This window comes from Necator americanus, chromosome III, assembly GCF_031761385.1.
Source record: "Necator americanus strain Aroian chromosome III, whole genome shotgun sequence".
Taxonomy (NCBI): domain Eukaryota; kingdom Metazoa; phylum Nematoda; class Chromadorea; order Rhabditida; family Ancylostomatidae; genus Necator; species Necator americanus.
In genome coordinates this window covers 29294011-29318563 of record NC_087373.1, presented here as the reverse complement: position 1 = coordinate 29318563, position 24553 = coordinate 29294011, and the positions used below count along the sequence as shown (strand labels likewise).

Here is a 24553-nt window from a genome sequence, read left to right as displayed (position 1 = left end):
CCACGAATCTGAGGTGGTGTAGATTTCCGGTGGAGTATTCGTATACGGGATGGGAGACTACGGAGAGGAGGGTGATTCCGTCCATTTCTTCCTAATTGCCGTAAAAAACGGCCTGGAAGATACGGCTTCATTCGTTTTGGCGCACCATTTGTACAAGAGGTTCGATTGGAGCGCGCCAGTCTTGTGCGGCGCCATCTTCCGAGCCGTTTTTTAAAAAAAATCGACGGAATCACCTTACTCTCCGTAGTCTCCCATCCCGTATACGAATACTCCACCTGAAATCTGCACCACCTCAGATTCGTGGGGTGATGCCTTTAAAGGAGTACATCTCTCATCCGACGATGACGAATTTCTGTATTATTAATTTTACTTACAAGAAATGGAACTAGCTAGAAGTATCTTCGTGTCGAAGTTTAAGAAACTGTAGGAAAAATTTTTTATTATTCATTTATTAGTTTAAAAAGCAGCTTGGATGCTGTTACTGAGCGGAAAAAAAGACATCTGCAGGTGCAGTTAGGGATAAAATTAGCTCAAAGTAGGCTCCACGAGTCTTTTTCCAAGAGAGAATATGGACGCTCGAAGTGAATTTCATGCGATAATTCACTCATTATCGACTTCGTGGCTGTGTGGACAGATTTGTTCTATATTCCTATGAAGTTTTGTGCTTCTAGCTTTCCTAGTTTTTTTTGAAACCTAGTTGAGAAAAACTCCGAATTTTTCCCTCAAATTTTCGAGTTTTCTAAACTAGCTTTTGAGAGACCTACCGAGACAAAAATTTGCTGCTAAGTGTTTTACTTGATTTTCGCCCTTTCAAGATATGCCATCGAACTTTTCAACCGCGCCGCCGTAATCTCGCAAGGGAAAAAGTGCGAGATCTCAGATTTTCGGCAAGGCGTCAAAATCTGTATGACTTCAAACAAACTCCAACAACTCAGCTCGTAGTTTATAAAGACTAATTCTGTTTGAAGCTGCTGTAGAGCAAGATTTTGTTATCGTAATTCGTTTTTACTTGCTTTAAGATAGTTTTCGTTTTCTCAAAGTTAGTTGAGAAAAAGTTGAGAAAAATGCTAAATTTCCCAACTTTTTCTCAACACGCTTGCAAAAAAATCAGCGGGTTGCTGTAGAGGATATGTTAACCATTTTACAGCACAAATCTTCCTTCGCAGAAAGCAGTCACCTTTGCCTTCCCTCGCGTCTTTTCTAGTTTTCCGTTGTTTATATTTATTTCAAGCTACTAAAATCCGATCAGTAGTAAGTACAGCAGTAATTTCCAATCAGGACCTGGTTCTAATCGCTAAATTGACCTTTGAATAACATCTATATGCGATGTGCAGTGCTCTAAACAGAATTTCAAAAAAAAACTGCCAGTGACATGTTTTTCTCAGTAATTTTTTTCCCGTTTTGCAAAAATCAAGAAACCAGCGGGGATTGAACTATTCATTGTCTGTAATCACTGTCAATGAGTAAAATTGCGTGTAGGAAGCAAACAAATAGTGAAGAAATGCTTTCAGAATTCTGCCTCGGTATTAGTTGTTTTTCTTTTTTGAAAAAAAAAATGGAAAAATTCCGTCGGGAATCGAGTTCTCAACCGTTCTTTTTCGTCATCGGCAAGCAAAATTGTCAGGAAGTAGTAGGAAATGGTGTGAAAACGGTTTTGCAATGTTTTCTTTGCTGTTCTTACTCGCAGCACTTTATATTAATATCCATTATAGTGGTATTTAATAATATTTACTATATTATATTGTTTTTAATCCATTATTAAGCGTTTCTTTAACTCTCATTTTTTGTTCCTTTAATTCTGCTTATTTTAACTAAATTTTCATTGCTATGAGCTGCTATATTAGGGAGATCGATTTGTAGAGGTCGTTTTCTGGAGGGTATTCTGTGGAGGGTCGTTTTCAGGAGGGTCTTCGCCCAACTCCACGCTTCACCCTGTTCACACCTGCCCCTGTATATATACTAAAAACATTTTTCTTTTGCGTTATAACTTTGATTTCTTAGGAAATATATTTTTGTTGAAAGGTTTTTTTTAGTAGAGAGAAAATTTTGGGACAAAATATAGTTTCAGGATCTGTCCATGAAGATTCAAAATTGCAGTTTCAGAGAGCAAAAGATGATGAGTGTTCACAGCAAATGCTTCGGAAATATTTTGGCTCATAAATGAAGAAATCATATAATATTTCTTCAATGTTTCATGAATTATTTTAAATTTCAAGATTTTTATCGTTTTTTTTTTGTCTTTGTGCTCTGGTTTCTGAAGTTTCTGGTCTCATGACCTATCTCGTCTGGGAAAGTTCCGTGGTTAATTGAAAGGAAATCTGGGAAAGAATTTAGGAAATCTCAAAGTAGGTCAATCAATTAAAACCACTGTAGCCTGCGTAGAGCTTCGGAAACGCTCTGTTTTTTTTTCTCCTCATTTGGATGATAATTTCTCTCGCTTTCTCTTCTCTTTTGCCTCCACAGATGGAAATCCATATTTTCGTGATCTTTGGAAGTCAATATTTCCCTGAGATAAAATGTGCAGCTCAATATTTTCAACATTCTATATTTTCTCTGGTCATGCTCCTGCTTTCTAACACACATTGATTTTAAGATCCTTATTTTTGAATACTTTGCTGCTGAATAGTCGGGATTTTTCGTCGTTTAAGAAATATTCGACTGATTCTTGCTGGCTTTTGAACAATTCGAACAACCGAACCCCGAATACTCGAGGCTTTTTCCTCTTGAACAAATGTTAATCGATAAAACTATAGTTGATGAAAAACAAAAACGCTGTACTAAGCTCATCTCAATTAGCGACATCTTGAGTGAATGCGTTTTTTTTTCGGATTACCATCACATCACATTCGGTAAACAATCGGCTGTGCCCATGACCACATCAGCCAGTGCTCACGTGCGTGCGCGTTCACGCTCAAACCATTACGAGGACAGCTGATCGATCCCTTGTGACCAAAACAAGGAACGTAGTGTTTCGGAAGAACGTTATCTGTAACGAGTTGATCGTCGATCAATCGATCCCTATGACCAAGGTATTCTACGTGCTACTTCGGAAGAACGTTCTCGACGTGACGTGAGGGAAGCATTGCTTGGCAGTGGCGCCGCCGGTGGCGGCGGTGACGGTGGCGGCGGCGGTGGTGGTGGTGCAACCAGCCAGCGGCCAACACACATAGCAGCAGCTCTATCATCGCACGGTCCCCTTTTGAATCAGGCAGCGGCATTGATCGAAAATTCTTCATCACATCACATCACATACACACATACATACATACATACATACATACATACGTGGACACATTTCAAATTCTCTAGTTCATCTCATTTTAAAATGGAGAAATTGTTTTTGAGAAGGCGGTCCGATATAGGTTGTCCTTTTGTTGTTGTCGTCAATCCTACACGAATCTTTCACCACCGCCTACGTGCCTATATCGTGCCTAACATTTTTGTTAACGTTCCCCTTCGTTCGTTGCTTTTCATTCGAACCGAATTTGTGGACATCGTCTATTTGTGAATGAAAAGGCATATACACGTTCATTGATCTACCCCAATGGTGCTGTTGTTAGTAACTGCTCGAATGTTTAGAAATTATATTCTCTTTATCTCTACTTCGTTATCTTTTCCTTTCTTTTCTTTTCCTTCGTTTTTTCTAACGAGAGAGTGAAAGCGCGCACTCTTGGTGTTAGCAGCACGTGTGTTTTTCGTTTTCTTTTTTCTTTCTCCTTCAGCTTCGCATTATTGAGTCATTCCAGAAGAAGCAGACAATTTTCACAATCGCGCCTTTAATTCTCCAAAATTTGGAACATTTTCCATCTACACTGAGAAACACTCAATGAATTTCGTTCAGCGGGAAGATATTTTCACAGAGAGCAGGAACTAGGGTTTTTACAATTTTTTTTCAATGTTTTTTTCTAGAAATTCTGATTTTCTTGTGATTATTTTCTGTCACTTAAAAGAATATGAAATATGTGTATAAATTAGTAGTGGTGCGATAATCCCACTTCAAGGAACAAGCGTTTAAAACCGCTTCACCTTTTTTCCTCTTCTTTTTCTTATCTAAACTCTTAATTAAATTCCATATATGGAGTTTAAAGCGCACTAGCGAACTACATCTCTAGAATTGAACGATTTCTCAGCTTCTTTTACCTCTCTATTTTTTCTCATTCACAACACAAATCCTTGTTTTTTTTTCGATAGGGAGAAGCTTGACGTGACTACGCGCTCGCATTTTTACTGCTGGGCTCCTCGCGATAGCGTTTCTGAACAAGAAACCCTCAGAAATCTCGCTATGCTTTCTTTCCGAGAACCTGCGTTTTCAATTTTCTATTCATAGCCAGTAAAATAAGTCCAATATTAGCACGGTAATAATGGAAGAATATGATTATTTCATGGAACGCGGTGTTGAGTCCATTCATAGCGCTCAGACATTTCAGGAACGGAAGGTTCTTTGATGCCGACGACACCGACCGCCCCTTTGTCAATCCATGTTTTGTTTCCTTTCGTGTTCGCGCCACATAACTGAATCCTCGTCCCGTATTGATCTGCAAAAAAAAGCATGTCGTTACAAATTTATAAACCTATGAATACGATTAGGACCGGATGGGGTTTAGCCATGTCTAATCCATATTTGTTTGTCATACTTTTCTTTTTTTATTTTCCAGCCTCTAAGTTCTAGATGACTTTCTTGCAAAAAAAGAGAAAAAACAACAAAATGGCAACTACACTTTCGATTAATTGTTTGATGAAGGAAAATATGCTGGATTCATTGATTTTTCCGTAGCTTTAAGGTTTAAGGACAATAACTCAAGGTGATCCGTAACTGCTTAGTTATAGCCAGAAGACCCTAGATCAGCTATTACATGAATACCCATTGTTCAGAGTGTCGCTTTTCGAGCGACGTAGTCGTCGCCCTTTCAGAACGATGAAAAAAACCGCGTGCGCGTTGAAACTGCACTCGCGCGAACACACACACACACACGCGCGTACCCCGATCGCTATGACTATCACATTATCGTCATCGCTCGTGTGGATGCATGCGCAAAAATTGACAGCGACAGTGGAAAAGCAGCAAGAAAACCGGGTGCGGACGCTTCTCGATCACGAAAATGAAAATGACGTAATTAAGCTCTAAAGAAAAATGAAAAAGTGGTGATTAGCTGGCAAATGAAACAATGGTATTCAGTGACTGCAACTGAAGAGATATCTTCCAATTCTATTGGGTTTGCTACTTTTTCTTCTTACAAACGTATACTCTTTACAATTCGAGAGTTTCTAATTCTCAAATTGACGATCATCCGTCGATCTATTCGCCATGAGCATCTACCGCAGGGGTAGGGGTTGTAGCGCAGTCGGTAGTAGGTTTCGCTGTCTGTACGATCAATTGCAGGTTCAAATCCGCCTTAGCGCAAACCAAACCTTCCATCCCGCCGAGGTCGAAAAATTGGTACCAGACTTCTTTGGCAAGATAAAAAGACTGACTTGAAACATCGGCCAGTCCTCAGCAAGTCATTATATAGGCCAGTTACACGTTCGTGAACCTCAAACGATTCTGAGTTGAAGTGAGCGTGGGAGCGCATCCCAAGCGGACTCATTAACGCCATACAAATCACCATTTTCCTTTATTTAACTAAATGAAAATGAAAATAAACGTCAAAGTCACTTTGACTTTTATTAAAGGATATTAAAGGATAAAGTCACTGGCGTATCAATCCACTCGGGATGCGCCAACGCGTTTTACTGGAATTCGTAATCATTGAGGTTTTGGAACGCGTGTTGGCCTATACAATGACTTGCGGGGGCTAGCCGATGATCAAGTCAGTGTTTTTATCCTCCCAGACAAGTCTGGTGCCAATTTATCGACCCCGGAGGGATGAAAGGCTTGGTTTGCACTAGGGCGTTTTCGAACCCTCGACCGTGTGGCAGCAACGGACCTCTAACCGACTGCGCCACACCCGCCCGAAAATGAAAATAAATTAATAAAATAAGCACGGTATAATTATAGAACATATAAATTAAGAAATAAAGTAATGAAATTCTGCTAAATATCTATTCTTATTTCTTTCTTCTCACTTCATACATTTCAATAAACCGCAATGTTTCATCTTCCTGGGAGTTAGAATTCTCTGGGACCAGAAACTGGGGGCTGACACTCAAAGAACAACACAGCCACGGATTCGAGGTCAGTGAACGCTTCACAAAATGCTTAAAGGCCTTGAAGAAGTGGTAAATGGTAAGAAGTGGCGATGTGTGGAGAGTAGGATGGTTGGAGGAACGTCTCAGGGACTCCGGGGTCTCAAATTGGCAGGAAGTGGCCGAAACGAGGTGCGGACGTTCGCTGTCGTAGAGAAGGTGAACTGTGACACGTTTCGGTCGCTGTCGCTTTTTTTCGTGAGACAGAAGACGGACTTGCAAAGCTGCCTCGTCTAGACTTTTGACGTGGACTGTCTGGTTTTCTGGCAGCAGCTCCTATCACCTGTTCTGTGCGAATCCCAGGAACAGCAGAGGAGAATCATCTGTTAGCATTGATTGCGACCGCGCGTACGTCGCTTCGGGAACTCGCCACCAACTGGAACCCATGGGTTCGGAGACGGTCCCCCATCCACCCTTTTCATCAGACCTCGGAGCATCACTACCTGGAGTCAAAACTGCTCAATTCTTTCACCTACCTCGAATTCGCCGTTGAGCTGTTCTCACACTTTCAGCTCCTCTGCATTTGGTCACAGGGAATTGTTACCTCTAAAAAGCTAGAACAGTGTGGTAGATATTAATCATGGATACATCGACAGATGATCTTCAGCGTGTGATTAAGGAACTATGAAGTAGTCAGCCTAGTACTATCGATGTTTTCTAAGAAGTGATGAATAGCTGAGCATATTTATTTATTTATTTACACACTTGGGAGTCTTACAATAAAATGGAGTTGAAGTGACAAAAAAACGCCGCTTTTTTTTGGACTATATTCAGCACAGAACACTAACAGATTAGTACTTTACTCAGCATTTTAGCAGTAGTAGTATTTTATTTCTACAGTTTTTATTACTTTTATTATTGTACGCTTTTATTTCTGTTTTATTTTTTTTACTTTTTGTTTCTTATTTTCTTTTTTTTCTCGCTTTTATTTTATTTTTTATTTCTGCTTTTTCAATAGTTAAATTATTTTTTAAAGAAACATTTGTGAAATTCCTGATGAAGTTAAGCATTTCCTCGAAATCCGTGTGTTTCCCCGGTAAAGGAAATTGTCCAGATTTCAGAGATTTCCCTAGCCACAGCCATTCAAAACCATTCATCCTCGGCGAAAATATGTAATTTGACCCTCTTTTACCGGCTAGACTGGTGCGTTCATCGCCCTTTAGCTTTCTTTTCTTTTAACGACGACCGAATGTCGCATTAGATGTGTGGTGTACTCGTCGTCGCGTACGTCTGCACTGGTGAACCCTTTTTGTACTTTTGCCTCGATTGTCTGTGTCGGTTCTCATACGTCCGCTGTTTATCCTAGTGGTAATTCCGAGCTTTCCGAGAATTCACCGTGTTCTCCTTCTTGTTAACCGGAATTAGCCCTTGAAATGTTGTTAAGGGGGTTTGAGCGCGTACGATATACAATCCGGTGAAAACGACTTGATTTATGTTGCAATACGGCGTAAGCGGTCGAGAGTGCAGATGAAGAATGCATGTTTTTTTCATGACTAGACGTTTTTCCCTAATTACATTTATATTTTTCACTAATTGCACGCATATTAACTAGTGGGCTTGGGCGGGTCCCAGTGCGATTTCCCAGTGAGCGTGCACACGCCAATGGAACGCAGGGAGGAGATCACGAATTCTTGATCTGTCTTTGTACCTGCAAGCAGCTATGTCTTTACTATATTTCAATTCCATGAATATCCTTCCAAACAACATTTGATTCGAACAGCTGCTTCGGGAAAAAAAAATAACCGCCAATTTTAGAAATCTATCTAATAAAAAAATTCAGAATTTTTATTCAGAACTTGGTTCACGGTAGCGGCCTAGAATGGCTAGCGCTCATTGATTTATTTTCATTTCATTCCGACTCTGATGATTTGATCCTAGGATAAACGAAGAGGTGTTGCCAGTCTCGGCTACTGTGAAATAAATACGGTAGTGGCGGATACGGTAAGATACCACACGATGATTTCTGCTTTATTCCTTCCTCCTGATATCGCCTACTGCACTTTCGTGAACATTTTTGCGAACTGTCCGGCGAAATTTCTCTCTAGTAACAATACTTGCAATACTCCCGAATCATTCCAATGGGGTCCGTGCCAGTGATCCTTGAGAATCTTCGTCCAGAGGTTGGATATTCAGCGTACTGCATCACCGTAAATTGCGCTAAGATGAGGATAAACATTCTGTATGGTAATAAAAAATGTGTTTGCATTTGATTTACTTAATTAACATTAACATTTAATTAACACTTTAACATTTATTTAATTTACAACTTTCGCGTAAGGAGAGAAAAACCTTTTTTTTTCCTCACGCGCCTCTTCTTGAACCCTTCAGTAAATCTAACAAAATCTAACAAAAACAATCTTACCCTATTTACCTATAATTTTCCTCTTTTTGCACGTTCGATTTTGGCCTTGAAATATTTTTTTTTCGGAGAAACCATTAAAATCTATCTGATTCGACTAAGAATTCATAATGGTCATTACTGTAGAATGTTAATTTCCGTTGCTCTCGTTAATAACATTAGATACGACGCGATTCTCTCGTCTCCTTCGCTTTTCACACACTAAACTTTCTAGAAGTATTTAGTACAAGAATATCTACATTATTGTATACTTTTTCTTCTTTGCCGCTTATTTCGGTTTTGCTTGATGTCGTGGTTCTTACGACATATGGAATGCATGAGACAGTGTGCACATTTTTCACGCAACACTGCGTTGTTGACGACCAGTTCTCGCCCTGTTCTACTTATTATTGCCTGCTAAAATGATATGTACGTGGATCAGTTCTGCATCAACGAGGGTAAACGAAAAACTCCTCTCACAATTGTTAGTTAATATAACGGCGTTATCCTAACTTATTCAGGATGGTGTCTTCGAAAAAAATACCAGCATTGAATCTTCTTAAATATATAAATAAGAAGAAGGACAGCGCCCTAATCGAAACCGAGTGAAACGTGAGGTGAGGAGGGGGAGGGCATATCTTTCAAAATTTGCTAGTGGTCACCGACAGCGTTGAAAGCGGATTCTAAAGGATTCGTGGGAAATGACCTAAGTGGTCCCGGAATACATAAGTAAAAGGAAAGCAATTTTTTCAAAGAAAATTAATATTTTAGACTTTGAAGGAAATCCTGTGTTAAAAGAGTAAGCCAATGAAATTGATTAACACCCTCCTGGCACAGCTCAGGAGAGCTCCATATAGTTTAGTTCCTATTAGTTATTTTGCTGAAGTTCTCTGAAAATCGATCATTCCGAAGGTGACGTTATTTTTATTAAGAGGGAATCAAAATATTTACGTTGTTATTTACGTTTATATGTAATGATGTTGTGTTTCGTCGTTAAGTGATGCCACGAAGATTTTCTCCTAACGCTGAGAGGATTTCTATTCCACTCACTGGGGTTGATCCATGAAACCTTGTGAATCCAGAATAATTTGAATAATAACGAGTGAATAGTGAACGATGTGGATAGAAAGAAAATACGGAAAGAATTTTGTGATGACTGCAATTGTACCAATAAGTAAGGGATTTCTCCCACTTGGGCTTATGAGTTTTTCCTCCGCTATTCCCGCTGATTCAGTGGCGGATAGCAATGAGGCAGCAATGGATCCCTCGAAAAACATCTCTTTTTTGTTTCTCAAAGAGGGTTCTAGGAATAATTTCCAGAAAAAAATCTCTAAAAAAATCTCTGTAACTCTTAAGAAAATTCGTCAAGCCAGAAAGTCATTTCAAACCTATTCAAAAGTCATACGATATGTGCTTTCTGTTTATTGCATCCTATGCTAATTTTATTTGTAAATGGAGCGCTGTGTTGGGTCTCAAATCAATAAATAAATGTCAGCATTTAGAATAAACTAATTAATATGATTTTCAAGCTACTACATAGAGAATAGAGAATTTATAGAAGAGAATACGACATAGAGAATCTATTCTGCACTCTTTAGAAAAACACTTTGGCTTTTTTGGAACTTTTTTTCCTTTTTTTTGGGTAAACTATATCTTCGCCTGGAACTCTAGACAGGTATTTTTGTGATATTCTATTTTGCTCACTTATCTTTTTTTTCCTGTTCACTGAATCGTTTCCCATCCTTAACTCTCTGTTCTACATACAGCTTAAAAAAAGTCCTTTTTTTATGGGATTTTTGTTCAGCTCCGGCAAATCTTGTGATATTGTGAATCACATCAACGAATATGAACAGTCATATTTTGCTGTGCATGTAAGTCGCCATCGTACGGAGAATCCTAGACGAGTTTTTTCTTCTGGACAGACGAGTTACGTAGCTGCTGCAGTTCTTAGCCCTTTTTATTTCCTTCGCAACTATCACACTGTTTTTTTTTCCTCGTAGTCAGAAACGTTCCGCTGATCATTGATGCGAGGACAGGAAAAGATTCTGGATATTTTGCAGGAAATGGGGTTTTTAGTCTCTACGATTCTTTCATAAATTAAGCAGAAGCATCCCAAGAATGTCTTTTTTTTCTTATTTTATATTTTTTTCTAGTTTCTAATTTTTTTTAAAAAATTTTAATGCCTATTTGATTATTGAGCTTATTTATCCAAATACATTGCGGAAAAATAGGAAGTCTTCGTTTTCTTTGTTTTTAAGTAAATAAATAGATTCAGGATATAAAGTTCAAAATAAGCAGGACTAAATTTTAAAAGTAGAAAAAAAAACTGAAAAAAAATAATGATATAAAATTAGTATGAAGAATAAAACTCCACTGATTTCGAGTATTTTATTTATATGTTTTCCTCAATATTTACTATCGAGTTCATCATTGAAATATGCGCGAAAGTTGGCGAACAACTCCGAATTTCCTATGTGTTCTCTCATTTTTCTGCAACGATTCCTGCACTGTGGCCAGGAACCGCTTCGTTTTTTTTCTTTCGTGGATCCTTCGCTCTCTCTTCTTCTCTCGGCCTAATTTCCAGCGTACAAATGTTGCAATTTCCTGTGTATGTATGTATGTATGTGTGTATGTGTGTATGTGCGTATGTGTGTCCATGTGTGTGTGTGTCTGCAGCCGAATGTGTGTGTGTGTGTGTGTGTGCTTTATATGTCTTATGTTTTCCCACGCTTCCCCTCTGACAGCGTCAAATCGAAAGCGACGCTTTGAGATGATGGGGCGAGCGAGCGAGCGAGCGAGCGCACTGCACGATGGAGACCGACAGACGGATCGGCGAGGAACTCGCTCCTTTCCACTTCCTTTTTCATCGCTAAAAATAGTTGTACGCGTTTCGAATGTGACGTTACTGTGTTTGAGTTCTCGTTTCATGCGTTTCGTGACCTACACATTCGCTACAATCACAATTCTCTGTTATGGAAAAGTTTGTCTTGATATTCCTTCCATTTCCGGAGCTTCTACAACTCTTTGAAGTAGTGCAAGCAAGCCAGCAGACAGCGATTTAGTCATCTGGACTCTCCTTCAGAAATTTGATCCCTTAATGTCGAGATTTGAGGAGATCCTTTTCAGTAGTGAAAGAAAAAACTTTTTTTGAAAATAAATATTGGCGTAGTTTACAAATATTCGCCAAGAATGGAAATATTTCTAGTCCATCCACACAGGTTGATAACGCTTCAGCATCACATAACCTTGCTCCGTTCTCTTCTACCGTCATTCCCCATCCTGCCTTCGATATTTTCAGGATCCCAAAATTCGTGTCGTCGCGTGACAATTCCATAAACTTTGCTTCGATTGACTGCTGCAAAGATTTGTTTCCCATTTCGTTCAAACAAAGTTATATACTATACATATACAAGAAATTTTAAGGCAGTGCCATGAGGTTTTTCTCTGTCACTGACTTAGGTAATTATCAGTGTTGTTTAAAGTTTTGGAAATAGGAAAACCTTGAACGATTTCAAGTTTTGGCGAAGTGTCTTGGAAAATGTAAGAAAATGTTGAACACGATGTTTAGTGCACGGGGATAGCAGCGTTCAGGAAGTTTGTCGTCTTCATTTCAGGGTCTTTTCTTCGCCTCAAAGACCACTTTTCAATCCCGTTGTTGATCTCATCATTTGTTTATCTGAGTATAACTTTGTTAGGTCTAGTGAAACCATGAGCAACTGAAAACGTGAAGGTGCTAAATTGGTTGTTCACTGAACACTCGATCATCCGACCATCCGAAAAATCCTAAGGGTCGGACATCGATAGTTTCGAAAATGTGAACTTATGTATAAGCAGCGATGGCTACTGAAAATAGGATCACTTTCTTGTGAAGGAGCTTTTCGGAAAAAAATCTCGGTTTTCTTATGGATGCCTCTTCAACATATTTTGGAAATACATTAAACATTTGAAATTAATGTTTTCCAATTGGATATTAATGTTCTGCATTAATTCTGATGTTTACGACTGGTTTTTTTCCTTAATTCCAGAACTTTCAATTGATCAGGCCATGAACAACTGTTATCCACTGCGGGTTCTTTGTTGTTGTTTTCGTTTTTGCAAGGAGTTGCTTAAAGGGATCAGCCCACGAATTTGAGGTGGTGCAGATTTCAGGTGGAGTATTCGTATACGGGATGGGAGACTATGGAGAGGAGGGTGATTCCGTCCATTTCTTCCTACTTGCCGTAAAAAACGGTCCGGAAGACGCGGCACAAGGCTGGCGCGCTCCAGTCGAACTCCTTGTAGAAAATAGTGCGCCAGAACGTCTGAAGGCGTATCTTCCGGGCCGTTTTTTACGGCAATTAGGAAGAAATGGACGGAATCACTCCCTCTCCATACTCTACTATCTCGTATACGAATACTCCACCTGAAATCCGTACCACCTCAGATTCGTGGGGTGATGCCTATGATTCTTCTTGACTTGACTAATCTTTGATTCTCTCCTTCCCGTCAAGTTTTCTGGACGTCGAAGAGTGCATAAAGGGATTAGCGCGGTGAAAATAAGAAATATTTCTATGAGTTCTCTACTTGAGATCTACAGCATTGGGTGGTGGTTGAAATTTCTTTGCAAAGTCAGGATTATTCGATCTTGCTGAGAAAGTGCAACGTATCTAAGGAACTAAAGACCTTTACACAGCGTGATCATGTGTTTTATCGGTTCCGATCCGCCTATGAGTCATCCATGAATGTGACGATTCCTGAATCGAAGAAGACTAAGGTACAGTATCGAATCCGCTGTATTCACTGCTTCAGTTTTTTTGTGTCTGGCCCGTACAGTAACCCGTGGGTGCTAGTGAATGTATCAAGTCAGTGTTTTTGTCCTCCAAGTCTGGTACGAATTTACCGACCCTTTCCGTACAGAAGACTTGGTTGCCATTAAACGGTTTCGAACCATCAATAGTGCTGTCGCAACCAAACCCTTACCACCTGCGCTTCACCATCCCTAAAAACCACCAGACCAAGATAACACTTTCTTCACAAGTGGAAGTGCTTAAGTAGAAACACCAATCGATAATTGATTGGTGAGACTTTTCGGGCGATGCGACACTTTGGTCACTGTAGGTCGCACCTGATGGTTATTACTCGCAAATCGATTAAAAAGAAAGGAAAAGAAAATCGGATACGTCCATCTTAGTCGTAACATATCCTGGGTCCTAGATTTTTACGAGAACTGGTGCCCGCCTTCATTTTGTCGAAATGAAAACCATGGTTACGACTTTTTTTTCCCGCGTAGCGCGAAACTCACAACCATTAGCAAAGAAAAACGTCATTTTAGATCTCTTTGGAGTCAAGCGTTAGGTTTTTCTTTTCTTTTTTTAAACTTAAATTCCTTCACTTATCCTTTTCAAGAAGGGTCTGGTTGAGGCATTGTCTTTTGCTATCATTGGCTTATTTTATTTCCTGGCACGATCTCTGCTTTCATTTTCCTATCAAATTTAATAAGATGCCACCTAAACAATTCATTTAAATTTTACAACTATCACAGACTTTTTTTTCTGTAATTCCATCTCCATCGCTCGATTTCTAATTTTTTTCGCTCATAGAACTTTGTTTTTCACCTCATTACTACTATGTCGTTTGTTTTGAAACGGATTTGGTTCACGGTTCGGCTAAAAATTTACCTCCACTGTTTTGCAATTTAATGTGATATCGGCGGGTCTACAGTAAATGTCTTCGTGGTGAGACCCATCGTGCTGCATTATGTTTAAAGATGCTTTGACCGGAGCGATAAAACACAACTAATAATCCGCTAATAAATAATCATTTACTTATAAATGATTATTTATTAGCGGACTATTAGTTGTTTATTATTAAATGATTTATAAATAAATGAAAGGGTTGATGTAGCGCAGTCGGTAAGAGGTTCCGCTGTGGTTGCAGCATGATCGATCGGAGGTTCGATTCCGCTCTAATGCCAACCGAGCCTTTCATCCTTCCTGAGTCGATGGATCGGTACCAGTCTTGTCTGTGAGGATAGAAACACTGACTTAACACATTGGTTAGCCTCCACAAGTCATAGTTACACATTCGTGAATACTAATAAATAAATAATAATAAATAGGTCAGTCACTCATTCGTAAACCTCAAAACTGAATTGACGTAAACTTGGTGACGCATCCTAAGCGGATTGATTAACACGGATAGTTTATCCTTTACTGTTCACTTAAATGAATGAGAATGAATAAAAAAAAAACAAATAAATTAGAATAATAGAGTAAACTTGATATAATAATATAACATGTAAATAATAAATAAAATAATAAATGAATATCCATCCTCAAGTCCTTCTCTGAAATGATTAACTCAGAATATCTAGTCCAAAGTTTCAAATAACTCGAAAATCCATGAAATGACCTACGTTACGTATCTAGAGGTGTGTTTCTTGTTTCACTACAGCTACATACGTTATCCGACTGGTTGGAACGCGCCGAGAACCTGTTCTCCTCCGACCAAATCATTATTAAACCGAGCGCTATTAGCGCGATCTTCTTCCCTGGTCGTGAAATGACTTTCGTCGTTTTTTTTTCACAAATAACAGTATCGTTGTTAAGAAGTTCTATGAATACTAGTCTATATTTGTCAAAAAGTAAAAAAAAAGATAAAGTCACTGGCGTATCAATCCACTTGGGATGCGCCAACGCGTTTTACAGAAATTCGTAATCGTTGAGGTTTTGGAACGCGTGTTGGCCTATACAATGACTTGCGGGGGCCAGCCGATGATCAAGTCAGTGTTTTTATCCTCCCAGACAAGTCTGGTACCAACTTATCGACCCCGGAGGGATGAAAAGCTTGGTTTGCACTAGGGCGGTTTCGAACCCTCGACGGTGTGGCAGCAACGGATCTCTAACTGACTGTGCCACACCTGCCCCTATAAACTTTATATTTGTTAAAGTTAAAGAAATCGTATATTGCAACTGGACTTTTAGGGCACCGACGTCCATACCGACCTCAAAACGAGAATAATTTCTTCGTTCATAGACAAAAATGTTCCTTACCTCTGGACATCCACGAGTTTCTCGAGAGTTCTCTCACTTTCCATGGATTATTGTCTGTGCATTGGCATTTATTATTATTTATTTAGAAAAAGGAGTAATCGCAAGGAATTATTTTTTTTCTTTTCGAATAATTTCTATAGATTTTTAGGAGTAGTTAAGTTGTCGTAACTTAAATCATTTCTGATATTTTTACGGAAACTACAAGAAAACGAAAATAAATTAACCAAGTAATAGCATTAAAAAACAGATACATAAAGTAAAATAAATACGAATAAATAGAATAAACAATGTGAATAATAGTATGAACTTCAGGAACTGATCAAATGAAAGTTGTTCGTCAGCCAAGCTGTGATTCACACGGACATGGCTGCAGCGCACAAAACATGAGCGCTCAGAGAAGTGCAGCATTTTTGGAGGTGTAGACGACGAAAGAAAGAAAAACTCGCAGCATGTCTCGTTGCCATTGGACAGCAAGAAAAACATCCAATCTTCTTGTGAAATTTTGTAGAATGTATCTTCTTTGCTTCTTCTAAACATCAAGCATATAAACGGACCAATGCTCCAGTGGTCTGAATCGCTTTTAAGGGGTTTTGGCGGCAAAAAACATGTTGTAAGTGGAAAATCGCTTTAAAACGCTACTGTAAGAGTAAGAGCGCTACAAATCATGCAATCTTTAGCCTAGGACTTTGCCATGTTCGGAAAATCTTCAATTACCACGCAATCCACTGAAATCGACCCATTATAATCGCGTGAAGTTTAGCATTTGTTCACTTTTTAATGTTTTACGATGTGTTTCTGAACTTTTGCGCTTGTGAGGATGAAAGAAATACCTATGCTGAAATTTCTGGAGTGGAGCAGCAAGATCAACAGCGCTTAAAGGCATCACCCTACGAATTTTGAGGCGATAGGTGTTTGAGGCGGGTAATTCCCATACGAGGTAAGCCTCGCCTTCCTGGCCGTTTTTAACGACGATTAGGAAAAGATGAACGGAATCACCCTCTTCTCCACAATCTACGACTCCGTATAGGCATTACCCGCCTGAAACCCGTACCACTCCAAATTCGTGGGGTGATGCCTTTAAATAGAGCCCGTATCTGAGAAGTCAACTGCAGCAACAAATTTAGCTTTCATTGTTATTCATTCACATTTTTGTATTTTAAAAATATTTTTGTGCATTATTACGTTAGCTTCTTCTATTTTATATTTGTATTTATCTTATTGCATTTTTTCTTATTTTCACTTTATATTCTATTTTTTTAAATGCTTTTATTGATTATCTTTCAGTAACCAAACAGAATGGAACAGCTAATAGCTAAGACCATCAAAAGTACATCGAAAAATGAAGGAAATCCTGCAGAGCTTTTTTTTCTCTATAACTGCATTTATAATTCCAAGACAAACTATTAAACCCACTATAATCATTGCTTCCGTACTTATGAAAAAAAGAAAAAAAGTGGATTTCTACCAAATGTTATTTTTTTTCCAAATTAATTTCAATTTTTTTTCCAAAGCTAAATAGTCTTGATCATGAATAGACAGAGCTCACATCTTCTCTTCAACTTCTGCTTCTGAAAAGTCCCAGAGAAATCCGGAGCTATCGTGTGTAAACATCCATTATTTTCGCCACTCTGAAGTCACATTCGTCGTAGAGCCTTTCCTATAGATACATAATAGATCTTGACCACTTAATAACCACTATGTTGTTTATGCCGAATCTATCCCCGCTCCATGCTGCTGCGTGTATCCAGCAGGATACATAGAATTCTGGCAGGAAAACTCGTTTCCGCTACCCCATCAGCTATTCGCCTTCGTATTGAAAATTATTTGGTGTTGGTGGCGGTGGTGGTGGTGAGCGTTGAGAAGTGAATTTATCAATGTGATGAATTCTATTATTAAAGGACGGGCACGAATCGTTAATGGCTTTGGTTCTGGTGAAACGGATTCTTCATTTGTACACTTGATGTCGAAATTGCCTTTATACTTCGCCTAATTTCTTTCATGGATTTTCTTTCATCTCCCTTTTTTTTTAATTCTCCTCATATATGTACACATGACTACTTACTTACTTACTTAATCGGCGGGCTGATGTCATCGCCTGACGAGATTACCCGCATCTTCGCCGAGGTGTGCCGTTCTTGAACACAGCTCTGCCCAACCTTCTCGATCTTCTGCGAGAGGTTGCACAGAATCAATCCATTCGTCGCTATTCCATGTTCTGCGAAACCTTACGTCTCGCCTGAACTGCCTATCCACGTATCTATCCATATCCAAGTGTCCTCAGGTCCTCTTTCACCGCCTCAGTCCAGAACTTTCGTTTTCGGCCAGGTGGCTTCTTCCAGCTCGAACCCGACGAACTCTTCAGAACTCGTTGGACAAGGCGATCTGCCGGTCTCCTTAATATATGACCAAAGAAGCGAAGGCGATTTACTTTAGCCGCTTTCGAAGGCGGTGCAAGATGTTGATGTTTTCCACGTGTCATCCGCCGGTAAACCACACCAATTTCTGCGTAAAGATCTTCATTGTGGCACATGACTATATTATATATTGTATTATTACGAGTACTCATAAGTAATCAGTTATTATTAGTGTGGAATATTTGTTCCAGTCCAGTTCAGGGTGTGCTCTCGTGCTTTCCATGGCAATATTACAATTCGTGGCTTGACTTTTGTGACAATTAAATCCAAGCATTTTTATTTCACCGTTGTAAAATGGCGAACAATCAGCGATCTGAAGAACGTTTACGTCATTGCATTGCAGTTTCATTTTCGATCGGATGTTAATGCGACGATTGCTGGAAAGAAAATTTGTGATACGTTTGGAGACGTATTGAAGGTCATTAGGTGCTGGTCGCTGGTCTAGAGAAATTTCCAGATGTGATTTTCACTTGTCTGATAGTGACACTTGTCTGAGGTGGACGTCCTTTTGAGTTTGGTGATGACGCTTCAAAATCACTGGTGGAAACTGATCTCAAACCGAAAGAGTTCTGCGATGAGTTGGAGTACGATAATGCCAAGCCGCACGAAGCAAGATTAACCGAGAAAAAAAATAAGGCAGCTAAACTGGAAGGTTATCTATGAAAAATTCGCTGAGGAATAAAAATTTCAGAAATATCCGTGATGGGCGAGCACATCTATAATCATAATTCCATCAAAAGAAACAAAATTTTATGGGCAGGCGGTTGAAACTATACGCAAGATGGCAAAAGATGAATAACGACGAAGATCACATAATAGACTGAAGAGAAAATTATACATATGTAAGCAAAACCACTAGGTTTTTTTTTGTTCCCACTCAAACAAATGATTACTTGTGGGTGGCCTTGACCATCCTAGTCTCCCCACGATCTTCGAACTGGTCGAGCAGGCGCAAGCAATCCATCCATCTGTCCCAATCGTGTGCCAGAGTCGCATATTATTATATATTATACATGAAGTGAAAAATTCTAAGCGCTTTTGCTAGACGTCTCTAGTGAGCCCTATCTGACGATGTAATCTTCACATCAGGTCATATTATACGGTGATTTCAAGCTGACATTACTGGAATAAAAAAAAGATCGTCGTCCAATTGCGGTAAATCGGCCCACACGATCACCAAATCCAGACTAGAAGCAAAGTTTTGCCAAGTGTCTGGTGGGATTGGTAGGAAATCAGCTACTGTGAGCTCCTGCCATCGAGCGAAGCACTCAATTCGAGCCTCTACAGTCAGTAACTGACCAGATTGAAGCAGGCGATCGACCAGAAGCGGCCAGAGTTGAAAGATGTTGTGTTCCATCAGGATAATGCCAGGCCGCACCCATTTTTAACGACTCGTCAGAAACTCTCAGAGCTTGGATCGGTGGTTCCACCGCACCCACAGCAAGGTCCTGGCACCAAGGGTGTACCATCTTCTCAAGCATTTTCAAAATTTTCTTGTTGCTACAAAAGTCTCTTCAAAAGAGGCTTTGTGATGATGAGGTGGTCAAGATTTGTTTTGCCAATGAGGACGACGACTTCTTCAATTGCGGAATTATGGATTTGTCATCAAAATGAGCAACAGTTACCGAACAAAACGGCGCATTTTCCATCTAAACTGGTTAGTCCTAACTATGTTGATTTCGTCGTCGAAGTAAAGCAAAAAAAAAAGGATTTTTTTATTTTACCTAATATTACACGCTCGCATGCGTTTACATGCAAGACATAAATTTTTTTTCTCTAATTGGGGTGCAATTTGGAGCTTCGTCGGATTGTGTGCACATACTCGTAGTTCTGAAATCAACCCAAAGATGTAGTATGTGATCGTCGTGTAGAAAAGATCTGTCTACTGAACCCGTTAAGGATCCCCACTGAAGAACGTATCCTACTACGAGGCGTCAGTTTACACCCTCTCGGAATCGAACTGTTGATTGATCATCTAGGATCATATCTAAGTTTAGGATGTGCCAACGGCTCTACTGCAAACTTCTGAACGGACACATCTTCGCACCACACAGTTCAATCTCTAATTGGGGTGCAATTTGGAGCTTCGTCGGATTGTGTGCACATATTTGCAATACGTGTTGTTTGTGCACTCGTTCACTTTTTTTCGATGCAGTTTCGTACTTATCTATTATTGTCACATAATTAAAAGTATTTTAAAAAGATAAAACTTCTGGCGTAACAATCTTGGAATGCACCAGCGCGTTTTACTGCAATCAGTAATCGTTGAGGTTTTGGACGTGCGCGCTGGCCCTATACAATCAAGTTAGTGTTTTTATCCTCCCAGACAAGTCTGAAACCAAGTTGTCGACCCCGGAGGGATGGATGTCTTGGTTGGCATCAGAACAGTTCCGAACCATCGTCGGCCACAGAGGACCTCTCACCCACTGCGCTACACCGGCCCTGTCAAGAAATTACCTAACAGAAATTCTCCAACTTTATGAAAAAAAAAGAGAACGAAATGTTTTCCAGATGTTTTGTTCAAGTCAGGGTTTCAAATTTATTGATAGCACTTATCTGAAAACTATGTACGAAATCATGAACTGGAATTTTTCTTTTGTTTGCCAATGAGAGAAAACCAACAGGTTGTCATTTCCTCCTCAGATGGACAAGAAGGCATTGAAGTCGAACGCGTAGGTGCCAACCCATAGGGACCCATAGGGATCAACGCCGTGCACTTTATCCTTTTTCCTTTAAAGGACAGAAGTAGTCCATCTTACGAGAAAAAATTCTAGTTCTTTTTTTTTCTAAGAAAAAAGAAAGACTTTTTCCTTCAGAACATTCTTTTAGAAGTCTTTTCGGGACGCGAACTATTATCATGATGCTATAATTCTGATCCTGATATGCTGTAGTAAGTAATGATAAACCAACAATTATATAATTGAACAATTTATAAATATACATGCGTTGGTTTTTTTGTACTCTAATTTCCAGTATAATTTAAAATATTCTGAATTTTTTATAATTCTTTTTGATTCTGATGGTGGTTGGTGATTTTTCTATGACTCCTGCTAACAATGTTTCTTCCTCCACATTAATCATAATTCTAAGGAGAAATGCTTCGTCGGTGTCTACGTAAGAGTACACTCTCATTAAATATGAGAGATGTTATATTACTACGTATTATATTTATATTTACATAATTGTTTGTGTCGTCACTTCTGGAAAATGAGTCTGAGGCTGGATTCTCTGTGACGTCGTAATGCAGTACTTAATACAGTATGAGGCCTGCTTGTCTTCGATACTCATTCGAAGGAATCAGATCTATTCTGCTCCCGTATTTTTTGACTTTATCATATTTCTAACAGGCAATGTGTTGCGCGCGAAACTTTTCGCAGAAACATTCGGGTAACCAGCAATTAACCTTTGCAAGAGAAGTTTTATAGCGATGTTATGCTGAAGATCAGATGCAAAATGAATTATAACGGGTTGTTTTTGAGGTTGAAGAAGAGAGAGGGAGGGGAGGAGGGAGGAGAGGAAACGAAAATACTCCCAGGGCGAATGTTTCTTCTAAAATAATAGTGTTTCATGTGACTAGGCTACTTAATGTTTTAGAGTGTCTTTTTTGAAATCAATTTTTTTTTTGAAATCAATACTATTTTATTTCGACAAAGAGAGTTTCTATAGAAAGTTCCCTGAATGATGATAATGAGGTAAGAAGGGCGTGGGTGTTTATTGTGAACCAAATGACTTCTTGTAGTGCTTTGCTGATTTTTTACGACAGAATTGATGTGAGAACCCTGGCTGCTTATCTATCAAAACCTCTTTTTTTGTTTTGATTTATTTTTATTTGTTTATATTATAATACAAATTTAAGTAATACGTTTTTTATTTCTATCTGTTTATTTATTTTTACTTATTTAGTCTTGATTCATTAAACCTCCTTCCAATTTTTACTACTACTATTAGGAATGAGCAGCTAAAAAGAGTTCGTAATCTGAGACATTAACAAAATTCTTCAAAATCAACAATTTTCGGTAAGATTGTGATTTTTTCCAAATTTTTCCAAATAAGGAAATCATAAGAGTGCTAGCAAAGAAGTGAATAAATATGCGAGTAAATATAATATATACATTCTTTTGTCTCTCAAAGTACATAATAAAGGTAAGCCAATCAATTGCTTCTGCTCTTGATTTTCCTCCGAATACAAAACGATGACGACGTATTTTTCAAGTACTTCGTCGATTTACATCAATTTTCAACCAGTTAATTAATCGATTTCGGATTCGATACAAATATTAGCGGCGAATCCAAAATTAGCCAATTATCGAGTCCAATTAGACGCACTAATCCTTGCGATAACGACTTTCCTGAGCGTCTAGCTGTCATTCACTGCTCCATTGTTACATTATAATAACAGAGCTTTCTATTCTAGGTCTTAGATATTTACATAACACAGTTCTGGGATATAACTTTGATTCACCTCCGGAAAAGTTGAAGTAAAACAATTTTCCCGAAAAAAAAACCTAGTGAGAATACCAAGAAATCACAGAATTAACTATTAATTGTAAAATTACAATATGAAATCAGTATCAGTGCACTCGGAAGTTTCACGTTCGATTTCTTCCCGATATTTCAGTTGTGGAATTTTTGGAACACTCGAATGTTTCGCTTTAAAACTACCTCGTTCCTGCAAGTTTTCCGCAATCCCCGGCTCTTGATAATTTTAATTTTCGAACCTTGAACATCAACGAATTAGCTGCGGATTGCTGGAATGCTGATACTCTTCAAAAATCTAAATTTTCGAGTTTTCCAAAAACTTCCAAGAATTCCACGTCATCCTTTCTTTGGAATCCCTAAAATTTTTTAAATTTATAGATGAAATTGAAAGCATAGAAAAAGAACATAGAAATTGAATTTTGATTTTTTTGAACAAGTTGAAGAAATTTTCCAGCAAATCTTTAGGTTGCACATCGTTTTGTTACGATTTCGACCTATCTTACAGGAGATTCAAGGTCTGAAAGTTAAAGGTCTCGGAATTAGGACACATAGGTAGGTAGATGTGAAGTTTGATGCGTGGGCGGACGAGTATATGAGTGCAGAATTGCCGTGCATTAACATGCGGAAGAGGAGGAAAACGTTCTGTTTGTGTAGTCAAGGTGAAAGCGGGATGAATGGGATTTCTGTCACTCCTACCATAGCGAAAGCGCACGTGCTATGCCCATCCCAACACAAGAAAGCAGTTATCTCCATATGTATTTTAGACCTTTTCCGGAAAGGATATTGCTGAACCTTTACGTCAAGTGACGTGAAGTGAATGATGAGTTTGATTTCACTTTCATGCCCTCACCAAGAATAGCTTGTGGATTTTCGGCTTAGCACAGAAAATACTGCATTTTCGTGTGAAGAACATAGCGTGCAATCGACAACGCTTTTTCTACATTTTCAAGAGATATCCTTCTAAATATACCTTACGTAATGAGAGTACCGATTGGATACTGTAATACTGGATTTAAGTAGATCCCAAGACGGTTTACAGAACAAAACCGAGGAATTTTCAAAATCTTGTCTTGAACCGTAGTAGTATTTTTTCCTCTATCCACAATCTTTCACAGTCGTAAAAGTTTCGCTTCTGATTTTTTTTGTGGGAATACTAAAAAACCAGGCGAATCGGCTGTAGATCTTTGAATTGAAATACAAGCACTAATTCAATTGAAAACGTTTTATCTCGTTCAAATGTTCACGACATTCTCCTCAACTCCTGGAAAAATCACAGTCAATCGTTCATTATTTAAGAAGTTGTTTCTTTCTATTTACACAGAAATAGAAATTTATGGATGATTTTCTTTTGATCCGAAAATTTGTTGAGAAAGATCACCGTAACATTAAGGAAATGCTCCATAATCCTCGCTTCGTTTCACTTTCTTCAGCTGACCTCAATCCAATTGACTTATAGCATGTCCAGCGATGGAAACGTGCAAATTCCGTACAGAATCCCAGTTTTCGCCTGGATTAAGACACAAGGAATCAGCAGTTTTTTTAATCGAATTTTTTGAATTTGTTGCTTCTTTGTTTTCTTATCCTTACCTGCGTTTAATGTCAAAACAGTGGCTTTTGAGTTTCACGTAGCTCAAGAAAACAATCATATGAACGAATATCAAAATAGTGACAGATTTCCATCAGTCAACTGCGTACGCCTATCAAAACCGTCAAAACTTTGTTTCTCGAAAAAAATCCTAGAGTTACTTCCCTAAAACCGCATAGCGGGTGTTTATCTAGGCGATAGGTCCGTTACTTCTCGATAAAGGCACCGGTTCGTGGTTGCCGGCCGGACATCTCAATTTCATTTATAATTCGCCTATCGACATCGGGGCCCGGGCATCGGGCGGCGGCCGCCTCTTTCTCTCCCGCGGTCCTTAATCGTTCCTTGGATTTTTGGCGGCGGATTCTGTGGCATGCTGCAGCAAACACCTCCTCCTCCGTACCCTCCGCCTTTCGCGCACTGTCTCCCGTCATATTCTCCTCCTTCTCCTCCTATTCTCTACTCTACTTAGTCAAGAACGAAACCTCATCGCATACATACGCACACATGGACACATTGACCTGCC

At 39.0% G+C, this 24553-nt stretch overlaps 3 protein-coding genes across 3 annotated transcripts; all 3 read right to left on the bottom strand.

The window, feature by feature from the left end:
• Window positions 1–2413: 2413 nt before the first annotated feature.
• On the bottom strand, window positions 2414–11388 carry RB195_011324 (uncharacterized protein; the record flags this gene model as incomplete). Its single annotated transcript, XM_064192683.1, has 3 exons — window positions 2414–2506; window positions 7519–7550; window positions 11250–11388. The coding sequence occupies 3 exons, from the start codon at window positions 11386–11388 to the stop codon at window positions 2414–2416; spliced, it is 264 nt and encodes an 87-aa protein (XP_064050266.1).
• A 6421-nt stretch (window positions 11389–17809) lies between these two features.
• On the bottom strand, window positions 17810–18031 carry RB195_011323 (uncharacterized protein; the record flags this gene model as incomplete). Its single annotated transcript, XM_064192682.1, has 1 exon — window positions 17810–18031. The coding sequence occupies one exon, from the start codon at window positions 18029–18031 to the stop codon at window positions 17810–17812; it is 222 nt and encodes a 73-aa protein (XP_064050265.1).
• RB195_011322 (uncharacterized protein) lies at window positions 17810–19447 on the bottom strand (the record flags this gene model as incomplete). The annotated part of the gene is made up of 2 exons (XM_064192681.1): window positions 17810–17945; window positions 19266–19447. The coding sequence occupies 2 exons, from the start codon at window positions 19445–19447 to the stop codon at window positions 17810–17812; spliced, it is 318 nt and encodes a 105-aa protein (XP_064050264.1).
• Between the last annotated feature and the right edge of the window lie 5106 nt (window positions 19448–24553).